The following is a 25,540-nucleotide window of genomic DNA, read 5'->3' on the forward strand; positions in this document are numbered from 1 at the left end:
CTATTATTATTATTTATTTTAGCAATTTCTGCTTTGTACGGCAACATTTTGGTTGGCACGACTAAATCTCACTCTAAGTTTTTTTGAAAAGTTGGCAGCTCTGAAATCATATGTTGAAAACACGTTATCCTAAACACTATAGACATTTATGCCATATGCCTTCATTTCTTTATTATTATATAGCCTAATACCAGTCAAAAGTTTGGAATAATTTTGTGTGTGGTTTTGAAAGAAGTTATGTTTACCAAGGCTGCATTTGTTTGTTTTTTATAGAACATTGTCAAATATTACAATTTAAAGAACTTTTCTTTTTGAATATATTTTAAAATGTTTTACTTTGATAACATTTTCCCCAGAATTCTTTGATGAATAGATTTAAGAATATTCAAATATGATAAAAGAATATTCATTTGAAAATCTAGTTAGAAATCTTTTGTAAAACATTGTCTTTACTATAACTTTTGATCAATGTAATGCATCCCTTTTGAACAATTATCTTTTTTAATCTTACCTTAAACATTTTCAACATTAAAAGTAAGAAATTTTTCTTGAGCCTCAAATCATATTAGAATGATTTCTGAAGGATCATGTGACACTGAATACTGGAGTAACGATGCTGAAAATTCAGCTTTTAAAATATATTTAAATGATAAACAGTTAATGTTTGAGAATATTACCCTTTTTACTGTATATTTGATCAAATGAATGGAGCCTTGGTAAACTTTAAAGATTTCATTCAAAAGCATTAAACAATCACATCTATACATTTTTTTCCATATAAACTTGAGGTAGTTTATATCGGCTGTTGCTTATTTTATATGTGACAATGACAAATTGCTGTAGATTCATTCAGATTAGTAGCCATAATGATTTATTGTATTCTCATATAATCACCTATAAGTAAATATGACCTTTGACCTGATCTTTGACATCACATTAACCTTTTGAGTTCCTAACTAACCTGCGCCCCCACCCTCACAATCGACCAGACACCACATGGAACACTTGTGTGTAGGGCATCTCTGTAGTCATCCTTCATTCTGAACAGCATCTATCTTTTCACCCTTCAAGATAACAACGAGTGACGTGGAATGTTTTGAGTCTGAACACATTAAAAAAAAAGTCACAACTCCATCGGCTCTCCGTTTAATTTTTTTCTTTTTAGTGCTATTAACATTCTTTAAAAAATGAGCAAACAAAAAAACAAGCTTTTTTAAAATGTAGATGATGACAGATAACATTTAAATTGACAGATATAACAATGACTTTATTAAGGGATCCACCTCTGAATTCCTCCTTCCATTTATCTCTTTGTCTATCGTACATGAGTGCAGTGCCATCACGCAGAGTAAACAAATGCGCACACGGGCGCTCACACTCACACGCACACGCACACACTCACATCAGCAAACATACTTCATGTTTCTCATTACACAATATACAAATAGTATTTTTTCTAATCCTGCTCAATTCCTTAATTCTCAAAAATCAAAAAAATCAAGCAGTCCTCAAGTGTCCTTAGCAGGTCATTCTGGCCACTCCAAACTCCAAGGTGACCAAGGCCGGCTCATTCTTGGAACCGAAGGATCCTGTCAGCTCTCCGTAACCATTCTCCGTAGCACTGCTGCCCTCTACAGTCCGTTCTCCTCCGGTACTGGCCGGAAGATCCTCTCTAGCCTCCTCTCCAAACTCCTCGTCTTCCTCCTGCTGTACTTCCTTCCGACTGAGAAGAGGAGCTCCCAGGATAAGGGACTGAGGTCGGGGAGGGAGACTGCGCTCTGTTGGGGGAGTTTTTGGCTTCAGGGGAGACGTGCTCACCCCAAACTTCTGCAGCTTCTATGGAAACACACAGAGACACAGGAGAGCATGTGTGATTTCAGATGAATGAAGGAAACTAATAGGGGCTGCCAATGGATGCCATAAGGATAGAACGATGAAAGGTGCAAGACAACAGCTTTGATGATTTTTGTTCCTTTGGTATTTAATGGCAGTTGGGAAATAATATAACTTATGTTATTATTGTTGCTGTAATAAAAAGACAACAACTTTATTATTATTACTTTTATAATAATAACATTAATAATTCATTTTAAATATTATTATTAATAAACAATATTATTATGTATTCTAATTGTATTATTATAATTGCTGTAATAAACAATTAAATACAAATAAACAGTTCAACACTATTAACTATTTATTTAGTATAATTATTGTTATTATTGTTACTGTAATAATAATAATAAAAAAATAAAAAATACTTTTACAATAATAACATTGTTATTTATATTATTAATTTTAATAATATATAATATATATTTATATAAAATTTTATAATAACAATGACAATTATTAATTATAATTAATAACTGTAATTTATTATTATCCATTATATATATATATATATATATATATATATATATATATATATATATATATATTTTTTTTTTTTTTCTCCCATTATTTAATTATTTTTTATTATTTATATTAACATTATATTGGTCAGTGAGTTTTTTTTAATCGCCTGACAAAAAACAATATTTCACTCCTTCCCAGCCTCATTTTGTACTGACTAATGTCTTCAGATACCTCAGAGGTATCGCAACACACAAATCCATTACTAATTATTTTTCATGGGAAGTGAGCATTCAAGGCTTAATTTTTATCTGGTAACCAAATTCCTGAGGTAAACTTACAATCTTCAGGGCTTGCACTGTGGCCTCAAGCTCTCGGTTGCTTTCTTTCAAGGTGAGGACGTGTTTAAGAATTGACTGCCGAGGGTGCATGGAGCGGTCATACTGATGGTACATGTTCCTCCAAAACCTGTAAATCAAACCAGTTACTGATTAAACCGTTGCAGTGTCTAAATAAAGGAAGAGTCTTAAAGAGAAGTGGTTAGTCATTTGTACTTGAAGTGGTAGGCTTGGGTGGATGGTTCTAAAACTGGGTGTGATTCTGCAAAGCTCAGGCTGTAGAGGGGGTTCAAGTAGAGCTGCTTTTCACTCAACAGGTGAGCCCATAATGAATATGTCCTCTCCTTCAACCTGTAATGATATACAAATGAATTAAGGGCTTTGAGATGGTGGGAAGGAGGAAGCAAATTCAGGTTGGTTTTACTCACTGAAGCTCCTCTCTCTGTCGTTGACTGTTGCCCAGGAAGTTGCCAAACTGGCAGGAATGGATGTGTTCGTGGATCTGAATGAGAAACCACTCACTGAACTCAAAAGCCTGAGGAAACTGTTCAGTCAGCTGCCACACGCACTCCAGGAACTGCGTGAATATGGGCGACACCTCTTTAGGCTCGGTGTACAATTGATCGCACCTGCAGGGAAACAGAAGGCAAGGTTATTTCAGGCTCTTCAAGCAACTAGAGTCAAGAACCAAACAGAGAATCACGCTTACCTGTCTGCAAACTTGTGTCCAAAGGAAATCCAGTCTTTTTCAATAAGTACCTAAGATAGAAAATATATTAGGAGGTGGAAAGAGACAAACGACAGCATCAGCTTGAACACACGACAGGCTCCTACCATGAAACCTTTAATGGTGCGATAGTACGGATCCATCAATAGAGAGCCTAGAGCGCAGACCTGAGCCGTCCGATCCCATCCGTCAGAACAGTGCACTAGGACACTAGCGCCCTCCACAGTCACAGCCTGGTATAACAAAAATATATATGAGAAATTCATGCCAGTGTTGTTGTTAATGAAAACTACTAAAGATAGATTATTCCCATTAGTCTAAACCCATTAGTCTAATTACTAAACGTTAGTCAACAAGAAGAGGCTCAGTCGACCAAAATTGTATTAGTTGGTTAGTCACAAAAATAAAAATAAACAGGAAGTGGAAAAATCACGCAGTGAGTGGAGGGCCAGATCGTAACAGCGGGTCCTTGTGGTTATTACAGTATGTCAGACAGGACTTCCAAATGTTTACCTATCATCCATCCATCGACCTTAAATATGGCTTATCATTTCAAATACATAAGTATCAGCAAATTTACATGGCTGCTCGCTCTAACATTAACCTAGGTAAATGTGCGCTGTTATTAGGCACATATACAAGTGACTGTGCGGAGTGTGGAATCCAAAGTATTACCGCACTTACTCCATGACACGAAGGTGCGATCATTTGCATTTTTTCCTGATAACAGCGGAACTTTTACAGCGGTACCTCGGCACAAAAGTAGGTAATTACATTTTTTAAATGTGGCGACGCTTTCAGTCACTTCCGTGTGTATCTAAGCACAGGCCTCTAGACTGTTGCCGAATATATACTAGTGTCTGTGAATATTAAAATGCAAAATACCATTTAAATATAAATCTTGCATGTTCATGAGCATTTACCATTTTATTTGAGAATGAAATAAACATATCATAACATTTTTCACTTGATCTTTTTTTATAAACAATGCATACTTTTAAACAGCATGTAGCCTTTAAATGTTTATATGTATTATTTACTTAAAATGATTATCATCATAAATAATAAACTTTTATGTTTAAATAAAAAAACATTTTGCCGTGGTACCAAAATTGGTACTGAGAACCGTAGCATTTGTATGGTACTGGTACCGACTACTGGAATTTTGGTATCGTTACATCCCTTCACTAGTTTATTAATAATAAATGCAAATGACTCCTTGATATTTTTTTCCCCAACACATTCATAAATCATTACTTTTGCCTGTGCTTTGTGGCAAGCTTTATGTGAGCACTTATGTGAGCGCAAAACAGGCCCATTATGTTTTTGTATATATCCAAGTAATGGAATTAATATAAACATGCGTTTAGCTGACTAATGGATTAAACAAACAACTACTAGTCGACTAGAAAAATCTTCCAGGGACAGCCCTACTGGATATTAAACAATCAGCTGCATAATACCACATACAACAGGTTTTACCTTGGCAAGGAATATTGCTGCATCCATTATGGCTTTGATATGACGCAACCATCCGCTGTTTTCCAGTCCGACCAGGTAATCAGGCATTGATAGGGAGCGCGTTCCAACCACTTTGAGGGATGAAAATATAGAGATGTTGACGATTCACAAAATGAGATGAAATTGAGAATGGAGCAAAATCTCACACTTCAGCGTCTCATACCTTCCAGAAGCTTCTGCAAACTTCCCCTCATCACATGGATATTCTCAATGCCCACAAACTGGAAGCGGATATTAGAGTAGTTGTCTTCATTCTCATAGCCTTTCCCTGCCGCACGATTCGCCAAGGCATTTAACTATGAAAACACAAATAGTGCTTAAGGAACTGGTTATGGTCAATGAACTGGGTAGAAGAACACAATAAAACTCCTTGACGTTCTACCTTAGGCCGTGTGTCCATCACGTATATATATCGGCTGTTGTGATTGGCCCTGCTGATGGCCTGAAGCATGTGCTCGTCTTCCAAACAGCGAGCGCTGAAGCCAGAGAGAGGTTGACTGCATCGACACACTGCCGCCTGGAGACATGACACAAACAAATATAAATGTTCACTACACAGTACAATATAAAAGCAGAGTAAATAGAAACGACAGAGTTAACAAGGCCTGTGCAGATGCTGGGAAGAAGCCGCTGGCATACAGCCCTGATTTGCCAGTAAATCTACTGTTTAACATAATCAGCCTCTGTGTGCTGACAAGCCATTACCTGTTTACCATTTTATTCCTCTTATCTAACACCACACACACATCAAAAGCAACTAACAGTCATTACAATGTGACCAGAGACTATTTTCATCAATCCTAATGATTAACAAAAGGCTAACATTCTTCATATCAATCACTGGCTTCCTTTTCTCATTAGTAGAGACAGAATAAACCATTCTTACCTTCTTCTCCTGGTAGAAGTATGTAAGAACAGGAAAACGACCTTTGCTTCTGAACTTGGAGCTTCCGACAATGATGGGTTTACTGGCCGTAATCGGTACGTATAAGTCTCTTGGATATGTCTTACACACCTAAAAACAGAATTTATAGTCAATTAGTAAAATTATGGACACTTCATTGAATTTGTGTTTCTCTTGATCTAAAGACTTATGCTTAAATCTTTCTCTGCCATTGACGCGTTATCCCTTCTTTTATGAGAAAATGCTTCCCTGCCATTTACGAGATTTAGTCTTAATGTTATCACCGTTGTAAGGTAGGGGGAGCTATTATGCATCTCCTGAACGAGTTAAGTATCTCCACAATAAAACACAGGAAAAGAAGAAATGTCGAAAAAGAAGGGAAAGAGTGAAATGTCGACCCAGGACAAGCTATAGGACGGCGAAGCTTAGTGTTGATGGACTCGATCTCCATCTATGTTTTGATCATCGTTCTGAATCTTAGACAAGAATACGATTTTCTCAGCTTTTTGCTCAAAATGTTGCTTTTTTTATGAAACTTACCCACATTTAAGTGTTAAATAAAGCATGAAGCTAGAATAAAGCTGATTTTCTTTTTGTTTAAAAGTAGAGGGTCTGTTCTTTCTTTTGATACATGTGACCCTGGACCACAAAATCAGTCATAAGGATCTTTTTGTTGTTGTTGAGATTTTCATCATCTGAAAGCTGAATAAATAAGCTTTCCATTGATGTATGCATGGTTTGTTAGAATAGGACAGATATAACTATTGAACTACAGAAAATCTGTAATCTGAGGGTCCCCAAAAAAATTTAAATGTTGAGAAAATCACCTTTAAAGTTTTTTTTATATATTTATGGTAGGAAATTTACAAAATATCTTCATTGAGCATAAATATCCTAATGATTTTTGGCATAAAAGAAAAATCAATAATTTTGCCCCATACAATGTATTGTTGGCTATTGTTGGTTTTGTGTTCCAGGGTCACATATGCATTTTTAGATATTCATACAACAAAATATTATAGGGGCCATGAAATTGAAAACGAAAATGACCAAAAATGATGGGGAAAAATGCTGGTGGGGAAAGCGTTACATGCTTATTTAGTTATGTTATATGTTAGTTATAGCTAAAAAATATATTTAAAAAAATACATCAAAAAAAATATTTTTTAAATGTCCAGCATTTATATTTATTTATATACTATTATAATTTATTAACATTTTATTTTTCATTTTAATTTCAGTTTACGTTCAAGTTATTTTGTTTGTGCTTTTGTCAGTTTATTTGTTTTAGGGTTTTGCTATATTTTTTGTTTAGTTTTAATTTATTTTATTTTATCAAGTCTCTCAAGTACTATGAATGAATCACTGAATCATTCACTCAAATGATATGTTAATATATTTGCAACTAAATCATGTCAGATTTATTCACAAATAAAACACTACTAACTTGGCCTGGGGTTTGTTTATCAGAAACATTACACTAATACTAATCTTGAAGGACACTACACTTTCTTGTTGGTTGCTTGACAGCCTCATGAGATCTAAGTATAGTTCCTTAGATATATTCCTTAAGAGTCAACAATGCTGTTTTTAAAGAAAGAAAAAGTGACATTGAGCTTGTTTCATAAATGAACCCTCACATCAAACCTTGTACTCCCTGTTAACATCTGTCATTTGCCACTGGTCACATGGCACACCCATCCGTTCAAACTCAGCTGCGAGGTCTATGAGTTGCCACCCCTCCTCTCTCTGTTGGTCATTCTGCTTTGGGTTGTAGGAGAATGCGTACAGCTCATCATAGGACACTGGAGTACAAAATAAAAGAATCAATAACTTTACAAAAAGTGAAAATGAAAGTTATACTGTTTAGGCAACCATCTGGAGCTTGTAATGATGCGCAGATCTCCCTGACCTCAAGCATGACCATAATATCTGTTGTCTAGTCACAGAACAGAGGGTGGTCAAGACTTAATGTCTCCTCTGTGACTTTCAGGAAACTTATGTAGTCTATTTATTTTTAATGAGGGCAGACATGTGAGTTTACCCACCTGGTCTCAGTAGCCTGAGCAGAGAGCTGTAGATGTCATGGCAGTCACGCTCTCTAGGAATCACAAAGTGGACAATGCGAAAATTCCGGCACTGAATGAGGAGCGGGCAGCCACTGGTTGTGAGGGACAGTTTCTCCACAGAGGCGATGTGATGATGCAGGATCTGAACACACAAACACACAAGGTTCAAATCAGTTAAACGCACATTAACGCCACCACGATTTCATAAAATATAAGTAGGAAGCTCAGGATTTTCTTTAAACCCAGAGTTTATGAGTTGGGAGTGTGTCAGTGAGAAACGTGGCAGAATACCACAATACTTACAGGTATTTAAAAGACATTGTCAGGATTTTATTTACGAAATACAATTATTGCCTGCTCAAAATATAATAACATTGTAATTTAACAATATAATACTTAAAGGGTTAGTTCACCCAAAAATGAAAATTATGTCATTAACATATGTCATTCCACACCCGTAAGACCTCTGTTCATCATCGGAACACAGTTGAAGATATTTTATATTTAGCCTGAGAGTGTATGCAAACTATACTGCCCAGAATGGGAATAAAAACATATTCAAAGTAGTCCATGTGTGACATCAGTTAGTTAGTTAGAATCTCTTAAAGCATCGAAAATACATTCTGGTGAAAAAATAACAAAAACTTCGACTTTATTCAGCATTGTCTTCTCTTCCGCGTTTGTTTTCAAACCTCAAATAAAGATTCAAACGGTTATGAATCAGCGGATTGATTCATGATTCGTTCACGTGTCAAACTGCCAAACTGCTGAAATCACGTGACGCTGGCGATCTGAATCATGAATCAATACGCTGATTAATTTCCGTTCAAATCTTTATTTGAGGATTGAAAACAAATCCTCAAATAAATTAGGAGAATGTTTTTTATTTTCAGATACATTTAAGTGTGTTTAAAAATGATGTCATAACTTTACTCTGTGCGTTTGCTCAGCGGCTGCTGTGACAACTGTTGCACATGGACAAAGAGCAAAGCGTTTCTGGCAAAATAAAACAGGAAACTGAGGGTAACGCAGATACGACGCAATTGACAGGCGGCTCCCTCAGACGTCCCGGCTCCTTGGTTGAAATAACAATTTTCTCAATATTTTGTAAGAACTTAACTGAAAAAATATATATAACACTGGCCTGGAGATTTTTGGATATTTTACTGCAAAAATATTATATAGTGCACCTTTAAGTAACTATGTGTACTTACTATAGGGTTAGGATTAGGTTTGGTTTATGGTTAGTTGCATGTAATTATGCATAATTTATAGTTATTACTATAGTTACTACATGTAACACAAGCACTGTAAAAGAAAGTGTTACCGAAAGTATTTGTGGTTGTCAAACACCAGGGTACATGTTAATGAACTACTATTTATCTAAATACTGCATTTATATCTACTACATCAACTAGTCTCAGATTGGTCTGGATCCCTTTTTTAAATGCTGAAATCTCCATTTTATTCTTATTTCCTCTTCTGCGGTTCCTCTATCTTTAAGATGAATGTAATGTGTAAGACCACAACAAGGAGAAATCACTACACACAGACACGCGATTACCATATTCAACTAACTACACAGCACTTTCGGAAGGTCAAAATCTGGGGTGTTATTAAAATGCGCATGTATCTGCATTTACATTTGCATCATGACTCAGGGTGCTGTTGTCATTGATCACTGAAGTGTGTTATGTAATGCATAATGCATAAGGAACAGAAGGCAGTGCTACAGGCAGACAGAGACGTTTTATGTGAGCTGAGAGCGAAGAAGCAGCACGTGAGGATGCAGAATTTATTTCAGTTGGGTTCCAGACTGTCATGTGAACATCTGTTACGCCATCCAGTCAACTAGTTTAGAAAATGCTGGAACAAAGTCTCAAAAATGTGCTCCTGAGACCAGCTCTCATCTGCTCATAAACTAAAATAAGATCAAGGATACTAAAACTGCTAGTATAACAGATCTCAATAGATAGTATATTGAATATGTTGAATATATGCCCAATTGTGCATTGTATAATTAATCAAATTTTTATTTTCCACTGTAGTTTTCTGGAAAAACAAACGGGAAAAAAGTCTTTATTATTCAATCAAAAACACACTAAAAAGGTAAAATAACTTATTTCTATTTTATTAATTTTTATAAAAATTGTTTTAAAGGTTATTTAATCCTGTGATGGCAAAGCAGAGCTTAATACTCCAGTCTTTAGTGCCACATGATTCTTCAGAATTCATTCTAACGTACTGATTTGGTGCTCAAGAAACGTTTCTTTATTATTTATTATTAATGTCAAAAAGTTGTGCTGCTTAATATTTTTGTGGAAACCCTAGAACATTTTTGTTTTGTACAAGATTTTTATTTTATTTTCACTTGTGATCAATTTAATATGGAAGCTCGTTTATGCCACGGGATAAAGCAATTTAAAAGATAATTGTGACTTTTTACTCACAATTCATCATGTTTTTCTCGCAATTGCAAGTTTATCACACTATTCTGAGAAAAAAAGTCCGAATTTAGTTTATATCTCGCAATTCTGACTTTAAAACTCACAATTCTGAGTTTATAATCACACAATTCTGACTTTATAACTCGCAACTGCAAAAAAAAAAAAAAAGTCAGAACTGTGAGAAAGTCGCAATAACCTTATTTTTAAATTCTGTGGCGGAATTAAGATTCCATAATTTCATGTGCCCTTGCAGAATAAAAGTATTGATTTTTTGGAGGGGGGGAAATGTCCCACTTTATATTAAGTGGCTCTAACTAATACGTACTAACATTTAAATAAATCATGTGATACAATGCACTTATTATATTTAAAAAAAATACTGGCATGTACTTACAGCTGTAATAATCCTATATACTTATGTAGATTACGTTATGTAAGTGAGGATAGCAAAATAAAGTAAACTGTGACATATTATACCCAAAAATTCTTCATTCAGTGGACTACTAATAAAATTGATAATAATTCAGGACCAAAATTATTCAGACACTTTGACCTGACCATAAAAAAATAAAAAAATAAACTTTAACATAGCTTTAACATGGAAATGACATACCTTTCCATCAAAGTTATCTGACATTATCAAGATGAATTTGTTCTGACACAGTTTAACTCCGAGTTCTTGCCATATTTTATTAGCATTTTCTAAACTATAGTGAATAAACTGTGATAATGTGAGAAATGTGAATACATTTTTTAATTTTGGTTTGACTAATATATATATATATATATATATATATATATATATATATATATATATATATATATATATATATATATATATATATATATATATATATATATATATATTTAAATGCTAATATATATATGATGCTATGCAATTGCTAGGGTACTCTGGGTGCATAGGGTGTTGATAAGTTATGGGTGGTTGGTTACTTACTGGCCTAAATCAAAAGAACCTCCTCCAAGACTTGAAGGTAAGTCTATCAGATTGTTTCAAAAGTTTTATAATCGTTCAGGCAAAAATAGATAACTAATAGCATAGCAATATCCTCTCAAGTATATTATAATGATAAACTCTGTTTGTCAGTGTTAGCAACCTGCTTCCTGTCCAGAGAAGATGGTGAGATATGGTTATTCATCTGTGATACATATACACACACACACACACACACACACACACACACACACACACACACACACACACACACACACACACACGGAGAAGGACAGATTAGTGGACTCTGGCAGATCATGTCTTGAGCTATGTGGGTCATTGGTATTCATGTCCTCTCCTGGCCTCCCCTACACTCTCGTATTCACTCGGCCTTAAGGGCAAGTTTAGCCGACAGGCTTCCACAGCAACAATGCCTACCGCCAACGTGAAGAACTAGTAACCTCATTCCCATGATCTAATTCACTATTATCCTATAAACAGAAAGAGTGGAACTGTATATCCAAGCTATACACTGCCGGTCACACAGGAATTCTTTATCACATCATGACAGATCATTTAGAGACGGTTAAGGGTGGCTGTTCATACCCATATCTCCTGGGCACTGGCTGAATTACTCTCCACGAAGATCAGATGTGTGGCAGTCAGATGCAGGGTTCCTGTCACAGACTTGTTACTAAAGCGGTCCAGCAGCTTGACCTGTTCTACCTGTGGAAGAAAGCACCAGTTACACAATTTCTTTTTACTTTTTTAATTAATTGAGATCAACTGTAAAAGAGTCAAGCCAAATATATCTTCCAGCTTGTAAATCATTAGCAATATGGGCAAAATCCAAAATAAATGGCAGGACCGAGCAGAATCACTGATGTTTTTCACATTTTCTGCATTTATAATTTTAGGGGAAACCTGTGGAATTGATTAAAACATAGTAAAATCTATTAAACTAAGACAGCTCTTAGCTTAAAGTATAATAAAATTATCTAAACATATCGCATCATTTTCAAGCTGATAAACCATGAATGCAACAGACTCTCTAGTTAAATAGCTTGTATTACATTAACATCACACTTATTGACAATGTATATCATATTGATATGATTTTCACATACAGTAAGACAGGAAACATTATTAGTCAGCTTAGGCAGTTAGTTTAGAAATAAAAAAATAAATAAAAAACCCATCTGAGACACTGACCACAGACATCAATATATTAGACATCCATTCACATGATCTAAAACTACTGTATATTACAATTAGATCTGGCTCTGTTTCCCAGCAACTGGCCTGCAGCTAAGCAACACACTTCCTGTGATTGCAATAAAATCTGCAGACATCGCAAAACAAACAGCGGGTAAGACTTTAAGAGGAAATTGACAAAAACACCAGTGTGTAAAAAATGTACAAAGTTGTTTTTTCTACTAGTTGTATAAAATGTAAAGAAAGTTTAATCTTTGCATAAAATGCAAAAATAAGATATATTCTACATGAGTGAGATAAAAACTTTACAGAGACATAGACACCCCCCCCCACACACACACACACAATAAATAAAACACACGTGTGTGTATATATATATATACGCCAAAGTCATAGTAATATGCATTCTAATTAGTAACTAGTTAATATTGAGATTTTTACCTAAACTAACGTGTTACTAATATATATATATATATATATATATATATATATATATATATATATATATATATTAGTAATACGTTAGTATATATATATATATATATATATATATATATATATATATATATATATATATATATATATAGTACTAAAGTGATACATTATCATAACAAAAAGACAACAGACAACACAGTTAGGAAAAAGGGGCAGGGATCCATTAACTATTTCTTTTATTTCCAAAATTAAAATCCAGAATCAGCATCCAAGGCCTAAAGCTTTCAGGACAATCCAGTTCTGCACAGCTTTTCAAATCTGTCAAAATGGCCACATTGGCAAAGAAAATCCACATACGGATCGCCACTGCCAGATTAAAGTGCATTCGACTCATATAAGGCCAGAAGATATAAATGAACACAAACACTGATGAGAGTCACGCGGCATATTTACCGTGAAAACATGTTATAGTTTAGATCCTTATATAGATACATACATTCAGTGACATTTAACAAGTGTTTGTGACTTTGAAATCACGACTGATTCTGCCATACCAGGGCAGAATTCTTGTATTTAGTCATTTCTACCTTTGGTGTGCGAATGTGCTCCATGATGCCGCTGTTTTTAGTGTGGTCAGCACAAGGAATGGATGACAATTTCCCAAATAGCTGCGTTCACACATCGGATGATCAAGTGAAGAATAAATCCGTCTACGTTTGAAGCCACGTTCAAAACATCACCTCTTCAACTAGCAGCTAACAGTTTCTGCTGCTCTACTCAGCACTTCCTACTTGGGGCGTGTCTGTGTGAAAAACAGACAGCTGCATTCTGGGAAATGTAGTTTTACGACCTTCTTCATAAAGTCATACATTATTTTGTATTCGCGTTTTATTTTTCTACTACCTACTTACTTCACTAATGTTAGGTTTATTTATTTGTTGGTTTGTTTATTTAATAGGTTTTTATTATTATATAATTTGTATTATGTTTCTCTAAACGCTCATTCGTTTATTTAATATTTTAGTTAGTTTATCTAATCTTATTTATATATGTATTAATTTATTATTTTTATTATTACAAATTTATTTTTACATTTTTAATACTTTTTTCATCTTTGTTCCCAGTTTGAAATTCCTTGCATTCGATTTAGAATTTCCTCCATTTGATTTATCCTTTCTGCAGGTCACATTGTCGATCCATTAGGAGTGGTTCTTTAGTTTGTGAAACCATTATTTAACATTATATTTTTCTCTCACCAACTGCAGCAATGCAGATATTGTTTTCATTATTTTTATTAGATTATCGGTATATGTGTTTTGCATGTTGTACTATTTGTGTTGGTAATCCTAATCATTGCACAGGCTCATTTAAATAATTCGTTCAAAAAACAGATTGGTTCACGAAGTAAATGGTGACAATATGTGTTTAAAGCTGGACAGAACAAACATCATCACTGCAATAAAATGCACCTGCATGGACTTTCCACGCCAGTAGGTGGCAATACGGCGCAACAAATAGTGTTTGAACTTTAAAGCAAAACCAAGGAAACAGAAGAAGAGGAGATTTTGCGCGGAAACACGGAGCAGCAACGTTTACAATTCTTAGAAATTTATAGTCATATAAAAATATAATAAAGTAAACCTTGGCCGCCTTGTTTAGAGTCTTTTATTTATATTTTCTCGATACGCTTCAGATTTTTGTGGCAGTTGCTTTTATTATGCTGCGTATGCCGTAAGTAGTGTGTTGTTTAGGGCCTCCACGAGGTCGGACCCGCCTGATTTTGATTGTGAAGTTTTGGGAATTAACTCCAGAATGTCCAGCTTTAACTTCGGCGCAAATACCCTCGGGTCCACCGCCACCGGCGGGGGCTTCTCATTTGGAGCTGCGACCAGGTATGATGACGCATCATAAACATAAACGCATGTCTAGAATGCCAGCTTAAAGTATTAAAATTAATTGCCTGGTAAATTTGCTGTTCTCACATTTTAGAAATGTTTTCACAAGCATCACAAAAGAAGTCCTAAATGGTTCCCTCAACTTATGGTTTAAATGTTTTAACCGATAGTAAAGTTCACGCCCCCAACAAATACAAAGTTCTGTAACGTTAATTAAATTCTGTATGACATCTCTAGTCATTCTTGAGTTTCCTTTTGTGGTTTCCTTTCAAGTCCTGCAGATTTAAGAATATGTTTGTTATATATAGATTGTATATAAATGTATATATTGTAAATCTGTATTACTTGTTTGTGTCTAATATAATGTATAGTACTATCATTTGGTGATATTTGTAATATAAATATTTGTAATGTCTGATGTATCTTTTTCCAGCACACCTGCTGCAGGCACAGGTGGATTCACACTCGGAGGTTTTGGCACGCAGACCTCTACGCCGGCCGCCACTAGTACCACCTCCACACTGGGATTTGGGTCTAGTTTATTTGCACAGAAACCAACAACTGGATTCTCCTTTAACACACCTGCCTCAGGTTCCTGTCTGTCTTATGACAAAAACACTGATTAGTTTGACTATAAAAACTATTGTCATGGTTAATTCACCATCTTTTTACCACTTTTAGGGGCTGCTGCATCCACTACTGGCCTTACTTTAGGTAAGCAGTTCTTCAAGAAGATAGCCAAAAGAGATTTAATCATTAATGTCACTTTATTCCATCACTTTCTTATATCTTCCAGTGGATCTCAACCTTTTTGACTTATGCTGTCCGCAACAATGTTATTTAAAACAAGAAACAAACTAAATATATTCCTTTACTCACTATTTCTAAAACCTTTTTATCATTGATGCATGTTTCATTAGATTGTGCTGGTTTTAACCTAGTGGGAAACCTTTTTACATAGTTAACTATATAAATTTTTTTTAACAAGTATATATATATTTTTTTTTTTACAAAAATAAATTGTAAAAACCTGATGATATTACCATATTTTTTTCTTGCCATGAAAATAGCCACAGAAGCTGGTGTGTTAAAAACAAACAAGCAAAAAAAAATCATCTTCATTTTTGCTTTGAAGCCCACATTTGCTGTGGCCCCCTGGTTGAGTCTGTCAGTCATGCTTTACTCACAGCCACTTTTTGTTATTGCCTGTCCTTAGGGAGTCTTACCACCTCGACTGCTGGATCCACTGGGTTCAGCCTGGGCTTCGGAAAGCCAGCGGCCTCTGCTGCACCATTCTCACTGACCACCACCACCGCTGCACCCGCAGGCACAGGCCTGACCCTGGGCTCCGTCCTCACCTCCACAGCCCCTCAAACCAGCTCCACTGGCTTCTCCCTTAACTTGGGAGGAGCAACCACCACTTCATCTGCACCTGCCCCTGGTTTTTCCTTTAGTTCCAGTCTCTTTTCCAACCCTGCCTTGACTGGTCAGTCATTTTCACTCTTTGATCATGTTACATTCAGTTTAAACTAGTGGTTTTGCTCTCTTACTTATTTAATGTGTGTTTCAGGTTTGGGACAGTCTACATTAGGTGGAACTCTGAGTCTGGGTGGTTTAGTCTCTACCTCTATTGCAACCACCTCTGCCCCTGCACCCAGTCTTGGCTTAGGTGGAGTAGACTTCAGCACTTCCTCTGAAAAGAATACTGACAAATTATCCAGCACCAGACCGGAGTAAGAACCATACCATAATAACTTTTTGACTCAGAGTTTATGTTGTTATTGTTCTTACAATGCTGTTAATCTCTACAGGGACAGTAAAGCCCTCAAAGATGAAAACCTGCCTGGTCCGATCTGTCAAGATGTAGACTACTTTCAGTGAGTTTACCACTTTTTGGGTGCTTTAAGTAACCATGATATCAAACTTAACAATTCTTATTTTTAATTAAATATTGAAGTGTTTATTTTAAATGATTAATCTGTGCACATCTAATGCCGGGACGTCTGAGGGAGTCGCCTGTCAATTGCGTTATATATCTTACCCTCGGTTTCCGTGTTTATTTGCCAGAAACTCTTTACTCTTAGCAGTGTACAAGTGTCAAAGCAGCTGCTGATCAAACGCACAGAGTAACATCATAACATCATTTTAAACACACTCAAATGTATCAGATATGATAAAAGGAGTTGCATTACCTCACACTCATGACCGGAAAAGAGGAAATAGTGCCAGCGACTGTCTCTTCTTAATAAGTCCCGCTGCTTGCGAGCCGTGTGTTGCATAACTTTCACTCTAGCAGCCTTACTCAGCTCCACAACACTCTGTCCTGCTCTGCTTCATACTGCAGTAACGTTAATAATCGCATCCATGAACACTATTTCTACGCGAGTCTTCACCACCGGCTGTGAGGTGAAGACCACATGTACCAAGATTCTTTGCTCAAACCTGGCGTCATCAAACTACACCTTTGTTTTGAATAGGCTCCCTCTAGTGGATGGAAGAATTACATAGTATAGCTTTAATAACAAAATAAACCATCATGGAGTCAAAGTTTATAATTTGCAAGATAGCTCAATTCAGAACTTTTGCCTTGTTTTCTGTGCACACACACAGAGCGGCACAGACATAATGCGAACACCATTTTCTTTCTCTGTTATCTGTCTCGTCTGTTTGTGAATAAACGGACGCACACACAAAATGATGTCAAAAGGCCCTTACCAGTTAGCGTCCTCATAAAATAACTTATTGCTTACCGATTCACTCCCAACAAAATTGATTCATTCTTTTCCTAATAAGGCTATTCATATGGTGGAACTGTTTTCATAAAGCAATATATATATCACAGTAAATCTAAATATTACAATGTCATTTTTTCAATATAGTGATCAGAACTTTCATTTCATGCTAGCTTTAATATCTGTTGTTCCACAGGAAGTTTGTCAAGGAACAGAAGCAAGTCCAGGAAGAGATCAGCAGGATGTCCTCTAAAGCCATTCTCAAAGTACAGGAGGACATCAAGACGCTCAGACAGCTCCTCTCTGTTTCTGCCAGTGGGCTGCAGAGAAATTCGCTCTCCATAGACAAACTGAAGTTGGAAACTTCTCAGGTTAGTCAGATGTCCTTCAGACCATTACAAACAGCTAATGCAGCTCAGCTGAGCGTTGTTCAATCTTGTAATCCATCTTTTTCTTCATCCAGGAATTGAAGAATGCTGATATCGCACTTCGCACCCAGAAGACACCTCCTGGACTCCAACATGAAAACACAGCACCTTCTGAGTGAGTGAAGCACACTGCTTCTACAACTAAAGACAGTAAAAGTTGCTTACTATAAATTTTCCACCAATGTGCTGTCCATCTCTCCCTCCAGTTATTTCCGGGCTCTGGTGGAGCAATTTGAGGTGCAGTTACAGCAGTACCGTCAGCAGATTGAAGAACTCGAGAATCATCTGACCACCCAGAGCAGTGGCTCCCACATCACCCCTCAAGGTTTTAATCAACGCTATGCTATTTGTCAACTAAATAAAACACTGCCCTGATTCACATGATTGAAACGTAGCTCTTGTATCCTAGTGACTTTATGATGTCATCTATCATGTAGATTTGTCCTTGGCCATGCAGAGACTCTACCAGACGTTTGTTGCACTTGCTGCACAGTTGCAGGGAGTTCATGAGAATGTTAAGGTAAGTTAACAATATATATATATATATATATATATATATAAATTATTATTATTATTTAAATGTATATATTTAAATATACACACAGTTCTGTTCAAACGTTTGAGATCAATAAGAGTTTCTTACTGTAATAAAAACTAATCTTGTGAAATATTACATTTTCTGTGATGGCAAAGTATCATTTATCACATGATCATCTAGAAATCATTCTAATATGCTGATTTGGTGCTCAAAAACTTAATTTCTTATTAATGTTGAAAATATTTTTGTGTGTGTGGAAACAATAGTTGCGTTTACATGGACCCTAATAATTCTGTTTGTAATCGGACACAGTTAGAATAAAATGGCCAAATCCAACTTACATTTCCTTTGGCTTGTAAGGGGTGGTTTAAACCTTTTCTAATCCGATCGAGAGGACATGTTAACACTTGATAGGTTTGAAAACCGACATTGGAAAGAACTGCACATTTGCAGTCGCGTAGAAATGTATGACTTGTGGAACGGGCTGTTGTTGTTGAATGAAGAACAAGTCGTGTCCTTCTAAAATTTTCCTTCCACTCATTGTCTAGAGTGGAGCAGGACAATGTCCCACTAGTCCTTTTTTAGGACTTTCATCCACAGATGCTTTGTTTTGGGCACAGTAATGGGCATTTTTACTCTTTGATTAATATTAGCAGCACGGCACAAAGCTTCATGTGCTCGACGTCTCCTAATTAGGACCCGTAATAGATAAATATCAATTCTCCTCTTTAAAACAAAGAAAATAAGAAGTTTAGGAGAACTGTATGCTATGTGAACAGTGGGAAACTGTGTGTTTGTGCAGTGTTTAGATTCTTCAGATTGAAACAAAAGTGTCTACGTAGCTAGTGATACATTTTTTTTTGAGGAGTCTTTTGTGAACGGGAAGTACATTATTTACTTGAAATGTACATTTTTATATCATAAATTAGATTTTTTTTTTAAATCAATTTAATGCTAAAAGGTATTTTTATTTTTTAAAAGCATCTTTGACCCCCAAACTTTTGAACGGTAGTGTATATTATACACATTCTTTAGAATCATGCACTGATAATTCAAAGCACAATAATTTATCAATACATTTAGATTTCATAATAGGATTAAAGTAGAATTATTCTGTTTGTAAAATCTCCTCTCTTGTTCTCTGTAGACTCTCAAACATCAGTACCTGGGCTACAGACGAGCCTTCCTTGACGACTCCTCTGACGTGTTCGAGTCGAGGCGTGTTGCAGGCAAGAAATGGCAGAGCTCTACACACGTCACCACAGGCCCCGCCCCCTTTGGCAGCGTTCCCAACGCAGCAGCCGTTGCCATGGCTGCCACTCTCACTCAGCAGCAGCAGCCGGCTCCAGGTCTGACCGCCTTCAAGTTCTAGACATCTTGACCTCTAGACTGATAGAATGACGAGGGGAGGGAGGAATAGAAAGAACGAGGGAAGGGGGAAATGACAGAGAAAGGCAGATAAAAAGCTAAATAATTCAAGAATAAACCGTAAATTCAGTCAGTGCCATGTCTGTATTTTTTTTTAAATATATTTTTAAACTTTGTCTCTCTTGGAGATATGGAGCAACAGGGTTCTTTTCACATACATCATGTGACTACGTGTGCCATCTAGTGTGTTGAGATTTTAGATGCTGACTGTCTTGCCCACTTCCGTTTTCTTTCTAATCTCTTTTCCTGTCTGTAAAGCAGGAGCATCAAATGCTATTTAGATACAGCCCATAAGTTTTAACCATGATTATATGGGTACATTCCAAATCAAGTATGGGTTTAGAAGGGGTTTTTCCATCTTGTGGTGGTCCGTTTGTGTTTTGGATGGATGGGTTTTCTATTTGAGTGTCACAGAATGACTTAGGATTCCATCTCTGATATTCCAACAGCACTAATGTAGCCACACTACACAAAGTAGCCAAACACTTTGTAGACTCGTACCTGCTACACACGGATTAAACACTTTCACACTTCTTTCCGTGTAACTCACAATTTTATAATAATCAACTAAACCTTCATGGAAGATGTGAAAGTTGATATTTTGAAGTGCCAACATACACTTTTCTGCCAACACAACCGCTGAGGCTTTCTGAGCAATATGTTGTTAATTTAGATGGCTATATACAGATACAGGCTGGCCAATTCTTTTAAAAAAGAACATGTCATGCAGGGAAGGGATTGTCATACCTCAGGACAAGAACACCTTTAGTTCTTTCCATATTTTTCTCAGTTGATGGCATCCTACTGCTAACATGCATTTTGATAGCTGCATACAAAACTATTCTTGAATAATGTTCATAATTGATTGTTTTGAAGTAAATCTTTTTGCATGAGCCTCCACATCTCGTCTGCGGTCAGTTTAAATACAGAAAATGTGCATCTTTACGTCTTGATCTATCAGAACAGCAAGTAGGTTCTTGTTTGGTTTAGTGATGGAAAGATGATTTCAGACTGTTTTATTCCCAAATATGTACATTGGCTTTCTTTGCGTCATTGTGGTGATTTGAATTAACTGGATTTCCAGGTTTGCATATGCATGTTTAGATATGTATGAAGGGAGTGTGCAAGCTACTGATTCTGAGGCGCATTAAGGTCATTTACTGTATTTCATTCGACAGCTCGGTGAACATGAAACTTTGTGTGTTTTTTCGTTCTTGATTGAAGGTTTTTTTGCTTTGGTGTGACACCCTCCATTCTTCTGTAACCATGGTTGCATTTGTGGTTTCCATGGTGACTTGCTGGCAATAATAGCAGGTCGGAGGTGTGAGAGGTAGTGTTGGTTGTTCCACTTCCAATGGCACAGAATCAATTTGTTCTGGGTTCTCATGCTTCAGAGACTAATCAACTTTCAGGCGTTTTTGATTTGTGATTTTACTAGAAATAAGTGGACAAAAGGGCTTCATCAGTGTGATCATTAATCAAAATCATTTGACTGAATACCTGACTGTTCCTCATTCACATTGTCGTTTTCACAATATATAGATTTTTTTTTTTACAGTAATACAGTATTTTTTGGAAATGGACTATGCCTTTGTGCCTAAGGAAGTCTAGGCTGTTGTGGGTCCTTTTGCATATCAAATTAACTGTAAATATGTAGTGCGCTAAACCAGTGGCATGGCTTCTTTAGTTGCACAGTGTTATACACACATCACCAGTTGTGAGATATAATTTTTGGCATTTCCTTGTAGAATCAGCCCTATCACAAATGGCTAAGACATTGCAGTAAAGTTTGATAAAGATAAAAATCACACACATACACTAGTTGTTGTTCATATTCTCACTTTATTTAAGGGCTACAACGTTCAAGCCTTCAGTTTGAGTGAACTTGCTGCTTTATGGGACTGTTTAGGGTCCACGGTGAAGGATTGTGCCAAACTTCAGTATTCAGAACTGCAGTTTTTGTGAATCTTAGTCTTTTGATGGTCCAAAGCTGCTATTTCATGTTTAAATCTATCTTTCTCTACCATGGCTGTCATAACTTGAAAGTCTGAGTAATAGTGGAGTTGGTAATACCTTTTCTTACAACGTTTCTTACTAAAGAGGAAAGTAACATGCTTTCTGTGGGAAAGATGAGAATCAGATCAGACGTCCACCACAGGCTGTTACGAATCTCAGATCTTACAGGCTTTCTTTTTGCTTTTAATCACCAATATATTATACAAACAAATGCTCTTACTGCATGTCATGTTTTTTTTAAAACGCTTTTAGCAAGTTGTGGCTTTTGTGTGTTGGTACCTTAGCTCTTAAAAAGGATGTCTGTTTATAGACATGTCTGAACCTCTGTATACGTTTCCATTCCATGGAACACATATGGGGCTTATTATTTTGGTTGTTTACAAATAGTATCATAGTGAATTATATAATCTAACTTATAATTTTTTTTTTTTTTTTTAATTATGCTTGTTGATGCATATGAAATTGTGTGCCTTTTGGATACAGCATTTAGTCTTAACCATTGTTTAAAATGCATTTTTGGCACAGGTTGGCTTTAATCGTTTTGAACAGTGTTAATGCCATAGCTACTACTAGGAATCGGTTTGTCCTCAACTGTCTGTCATGTTTAATGTAATTTGAATTGACAATAAATCAGTTTTTTAAAGAAAAGCCCTTGTCTTTGTTTCTTTTTGACTGATAAATCATTGATATTTGTCAATGAATTGGATAAAAAGACTGCATTTGAGATGCTGATTTATCACATCTCTAAATTAAAAATTGAATCAAATTTAAACCAGCTAAAAGGAAACGAGACAGGAGCACATTTCATGCATTAAGTAACAGCAGGCCCAGCAGATGTAGTTTAGGAAATAAATAACTTTTGTCCCAAGTTATTAAGTTATATTATAGTCAATCTATTACAATAAGAACACAAGTGTGGCTCCAAGGTAAGTAAAAGCAAAACTAGAAGCAGATTAGTACAGTAAATTAAAAAGTGAAATTGCCACCAGTAGCACCCTTTTTTTTTGATATTGTAGTTTGCATTTGGTCCCTAATGAGCAGTAATTTAGATGAGTGTTAATTAAAATCTACACTGTGCCACTTTCATTAAGGACTGTGTCCAAAAGATGCTTTCAAAGCATGTGCTTCTCTCACAAGACTGTAATCAATTTTTTATGAGTATGCTAATTGATCATTTGGATCTGATAGAGTGCATGAGAGTAAGTTCCTCTGCTCTCTTTCTTTGTCCCAGGACCACAGGCGCCCTTGGGGGCCAGTTTTGGCACTCCATTTTCCTCGGGTATTGGCACTAGCATGGGCTCATCAAGCCTCGGAGGTACTTCCTGTAATATACCTCTCCTCTCCCTTTCTGTCTCTACATTTTTCACAAGTCTTTCACTCTTATTCAATCTTAATGGGATCATTCATCCCAAAATGAAAATCCTTATTGTTTATTTATATATTTTGAAAAATTTTCATGCAGGACTTTGTCATACAATGACAGTTCATAGTGAACATTGCTGTTCACAAGCTCCAAAATATGATAGAAAATACTACATAAAGCAATATAAAAATGGTCCATGCAATATCTTCTGAAGTTGTGATAGCTTTGTGTTTCTGTTTACTCAAGAATGGCTGTAACTGGGTCATTAAGGAAATGCATGAGTCTGAATTATAAACAAGTCGTTCTTTAGAGCTTATTCTTTTCTATTAAAATAGTCTGTCCAGTTCCCAAACTGTACTAAATAATTAAACTACATATCACTGGAGGGAAATATTATCTTAAATTTTGGTATTTTTCATACAAGGCTGTCAATGACTTCAGAAAATAGTATATGTTATTTGGACACAAGTCTTTTTGGATCTTTGCAAGCATGATCTCTGACGTAGTGTTGTATTGCAAAAATGGTTTAAAATGATTTTTGTTACTGAGTGGACAATTCCTTCAAAGATGTGGAATTTTCACATTTCCCTAACCATGTTTTTCCTTCATGAATTTTTTTTCTCACATATAACTCATCATTCATTCCTGGCCCCCATTCCCCTGCCCTATGACTGCGAGGTTCTCTCTGGTGTATATGTAGTCGTGACACCTAAATGCCCCCTCCCTCTGTCTCTCGGCAGCGTTTGGTAGCGGCCCTGGGTTTGGGGGCGCAACAGGAGGTTTGTCGTTCGGGTTTTCCTCTAGCAAGCCATCTGGAGGGAGCCTGAGCGCAGGTGTGTTTGTTAGCACCCTCCTCCATCTTCTCCGTTTTCATCAACACTAACCATGCTAACTGCTCCCCTTTAAATATAATTTCCCTTTACCCCCCAGAATGCATCAACATCATGCTGTGTATGGGCAAGCACTGCATATCAAAGAGTGAAATGTAAAATGTGCATGGTTTATTTAACAGCTGTAATGTGGCTTGCTTAAATGCCCAGTAATGCTTGTCTATAGCAAAAGTTGAGAATTTTTACCGCACTAATTTTAAACTCTATTTCTTTATCAGGGTTTGGAACATCGAACACTTCAGGCTTCAACTTCAGTAACCCAGGCATCAATGCATCAGCTGGGTTGACCTTTGGTGTTTCCAACACACAAACTCCTGGATTTGGGACCGGTGGGCCACTGCTACAGCTCAAAAAACCACCAGCGGGAAACAAGAGAGGCAAGAGATAAAACAGCATGTTGTTTTGGGGTAAAGGGAAAGGTCACGAGGTAAAGATGAAGTGTCTCTCAGATCTTTATTTTTATATATATATATGTGTGTGTCTGTACATGCATATTTTCTCTGTTGGATGCCATCTAAGGATTTTTGAGATTTTGTTCGGCTCTCGCTTTTACCCTTGTGACTGTGCTGTTCTCTTTTGTTTACTGTTGTCCCATGAATTGCATAAGAGCTAACGGATGCACAGAACACCTGTGAAGGAATTTCGATATAGATGCTCTTGATATTGATACTTTTGAACTAAGTTTACCTGTGTCAGTGGCTTTATTTTAAACCACATGTGCTGTGATTGTAAATGTGTCACTGTCAACCCATCCTATTAAGATGACTTATGTAATCGGTTTCCTGATTAAATGTACCAAATAGATGTCAACCTGAAAAAGAACCTGTTAAGTTTGTATACCCCATTTTTGTTTTTGTCTCTTTGTTACAAAATAGTGAAAAATATTTCTATTCTTAAGCAGACTTTGTGCAAACAAGTATTTTTTGACTCGAAAGAAGTTTGTGTTATTAAAAGATGCGACAATGATATTGTTTTGAGTCATGTTTTTTTTATGCGTCAGGAGTTTGTAAGAAAGATGCATTTATTAATTGCTGAATATATATGTGTGTATGTACATAGTGCATCCTTGTGCCATGTGTTCCCCAATTAATTAAACAACGCACCCGGCAACCCACATGATGTAAAAGAAAACATTTTTTTCAGACCAGTCCACCTTTTTCCTTTGCTCCGTGGTCAAGTTTGATGCTCACTTTTGGCAGTGGATACGGTTCAGCATGGGCATCCTGACTGGTCTACGGCTATGAAGTTCACCACTGTTCCTTTTTTTGATCACTTCTAAATACT

At 36.2% G+C, this 25,540-nt stretch overlaps 2 protein-coding genes across 5 annotated transcripts; one reads left to right on the forward strand and one right to left on the reverse strand.

Annotated features, from left to right (window-relative positions):
• Positions 1-1,130: 1,130 nt before the first annotated feature.
• On the reverse strand, positions 1,131-13,767 carry mtmr6 (myotubularin related protein 6). Its single transcript, XM_067435098.1, has 14 exons — positions 13,554-13,767; positions 11,923-12,042; positions 7,894-8,056; positions 7,493-7,650; positions 5,828-5,956; positions 5,324-5,458; positions 5,105-5,237; positions 4,903-5,012; positions 3,528-3,653; positions 3,403-3,452; positions 3,122-3,322; positions 2,910-3,044; positions 2,697-2,823; positions 1,131-1,836 (listed from the first exon to the last, which is right to left on the reverse strand). The coding sequence occupies exons 1-14, from the start codon at positions 13,575-13,577 to the stop codon at positions 1,519-1,521; spliced, it is 1,929 nt and encodes a 642-aa protein (XP_067291199.1). The 5' UTR covers positions 13,578-13,767; the 3' UTR covers positions 1,131-1,518.
• Positions 13,768-14,472: 705 nt separating this feature from the next.
• Positions 14,473-25,222, forward strand: nup58 (nucleoporin 58). Of its 4 annotated transcripts, none has more exons than XM_067434518.1 (14): positions 14,473-14,858; positions 15,295-15,452; positions 15,543-15,575; positions 16,078-16,347; positions 16,432-16,594; positions 16,673-16,738; positions 17,790-17,964; positions 18,057-18,136; positions 18,228-18,346; positions 18,459-18,541; positions 19,707-19,908; positions 23,235-23,318; positions 24,107-24,199; positions 24,297-24,461. In XM_067434518.1, the coding sequence occupies exons 1-14, from the start codon at positions 14,779-14,781 to the stop codon at positions 24,353-24,355; spliced, it is 1,665 nt and encodes a 554-aa protein (XP_067290619.1). In that variant the 5' UTR covers positions 14,473-14,778; the 3' UTR covers positions 24,356-24,461. The 4 variants fall into 4 exon arrangements, with proteins under 4 accessions (XP_067290619.1, XP_067290616.1, XP_067290620.1 ...); XM_067434515.1 differs by lacking the exon at positions 24,297-24,461 and adding an exon at positions 24,475-25,222 and having other exon boundaries at positions 14,474-14,858; XM_067434517.1 differs by lacking the exons at positions 24,107-24,199; positions 24,297-24,461 and adding an exon at positions 24,475-25,222 and having other exon boundaries at positions 14,475-14,858.
• Positions 25,223-25,540: the final 318 nt, after the last annotated feature.

This window comes from Pseudorasbora parva, chromosome 24 (genome assembly GCF_024679245.1).
Source record: "Pseudorasbora parva isolate DD20220531a chromosome 24, ASM2467924v1, whole genome shotgun sequence".
NCBI lineage: Eukaryota > Metazoa > Chordata > Actinopteri > Cypriniformes > Gobionidae > Pseudorasbora > Pseudorasbora parva.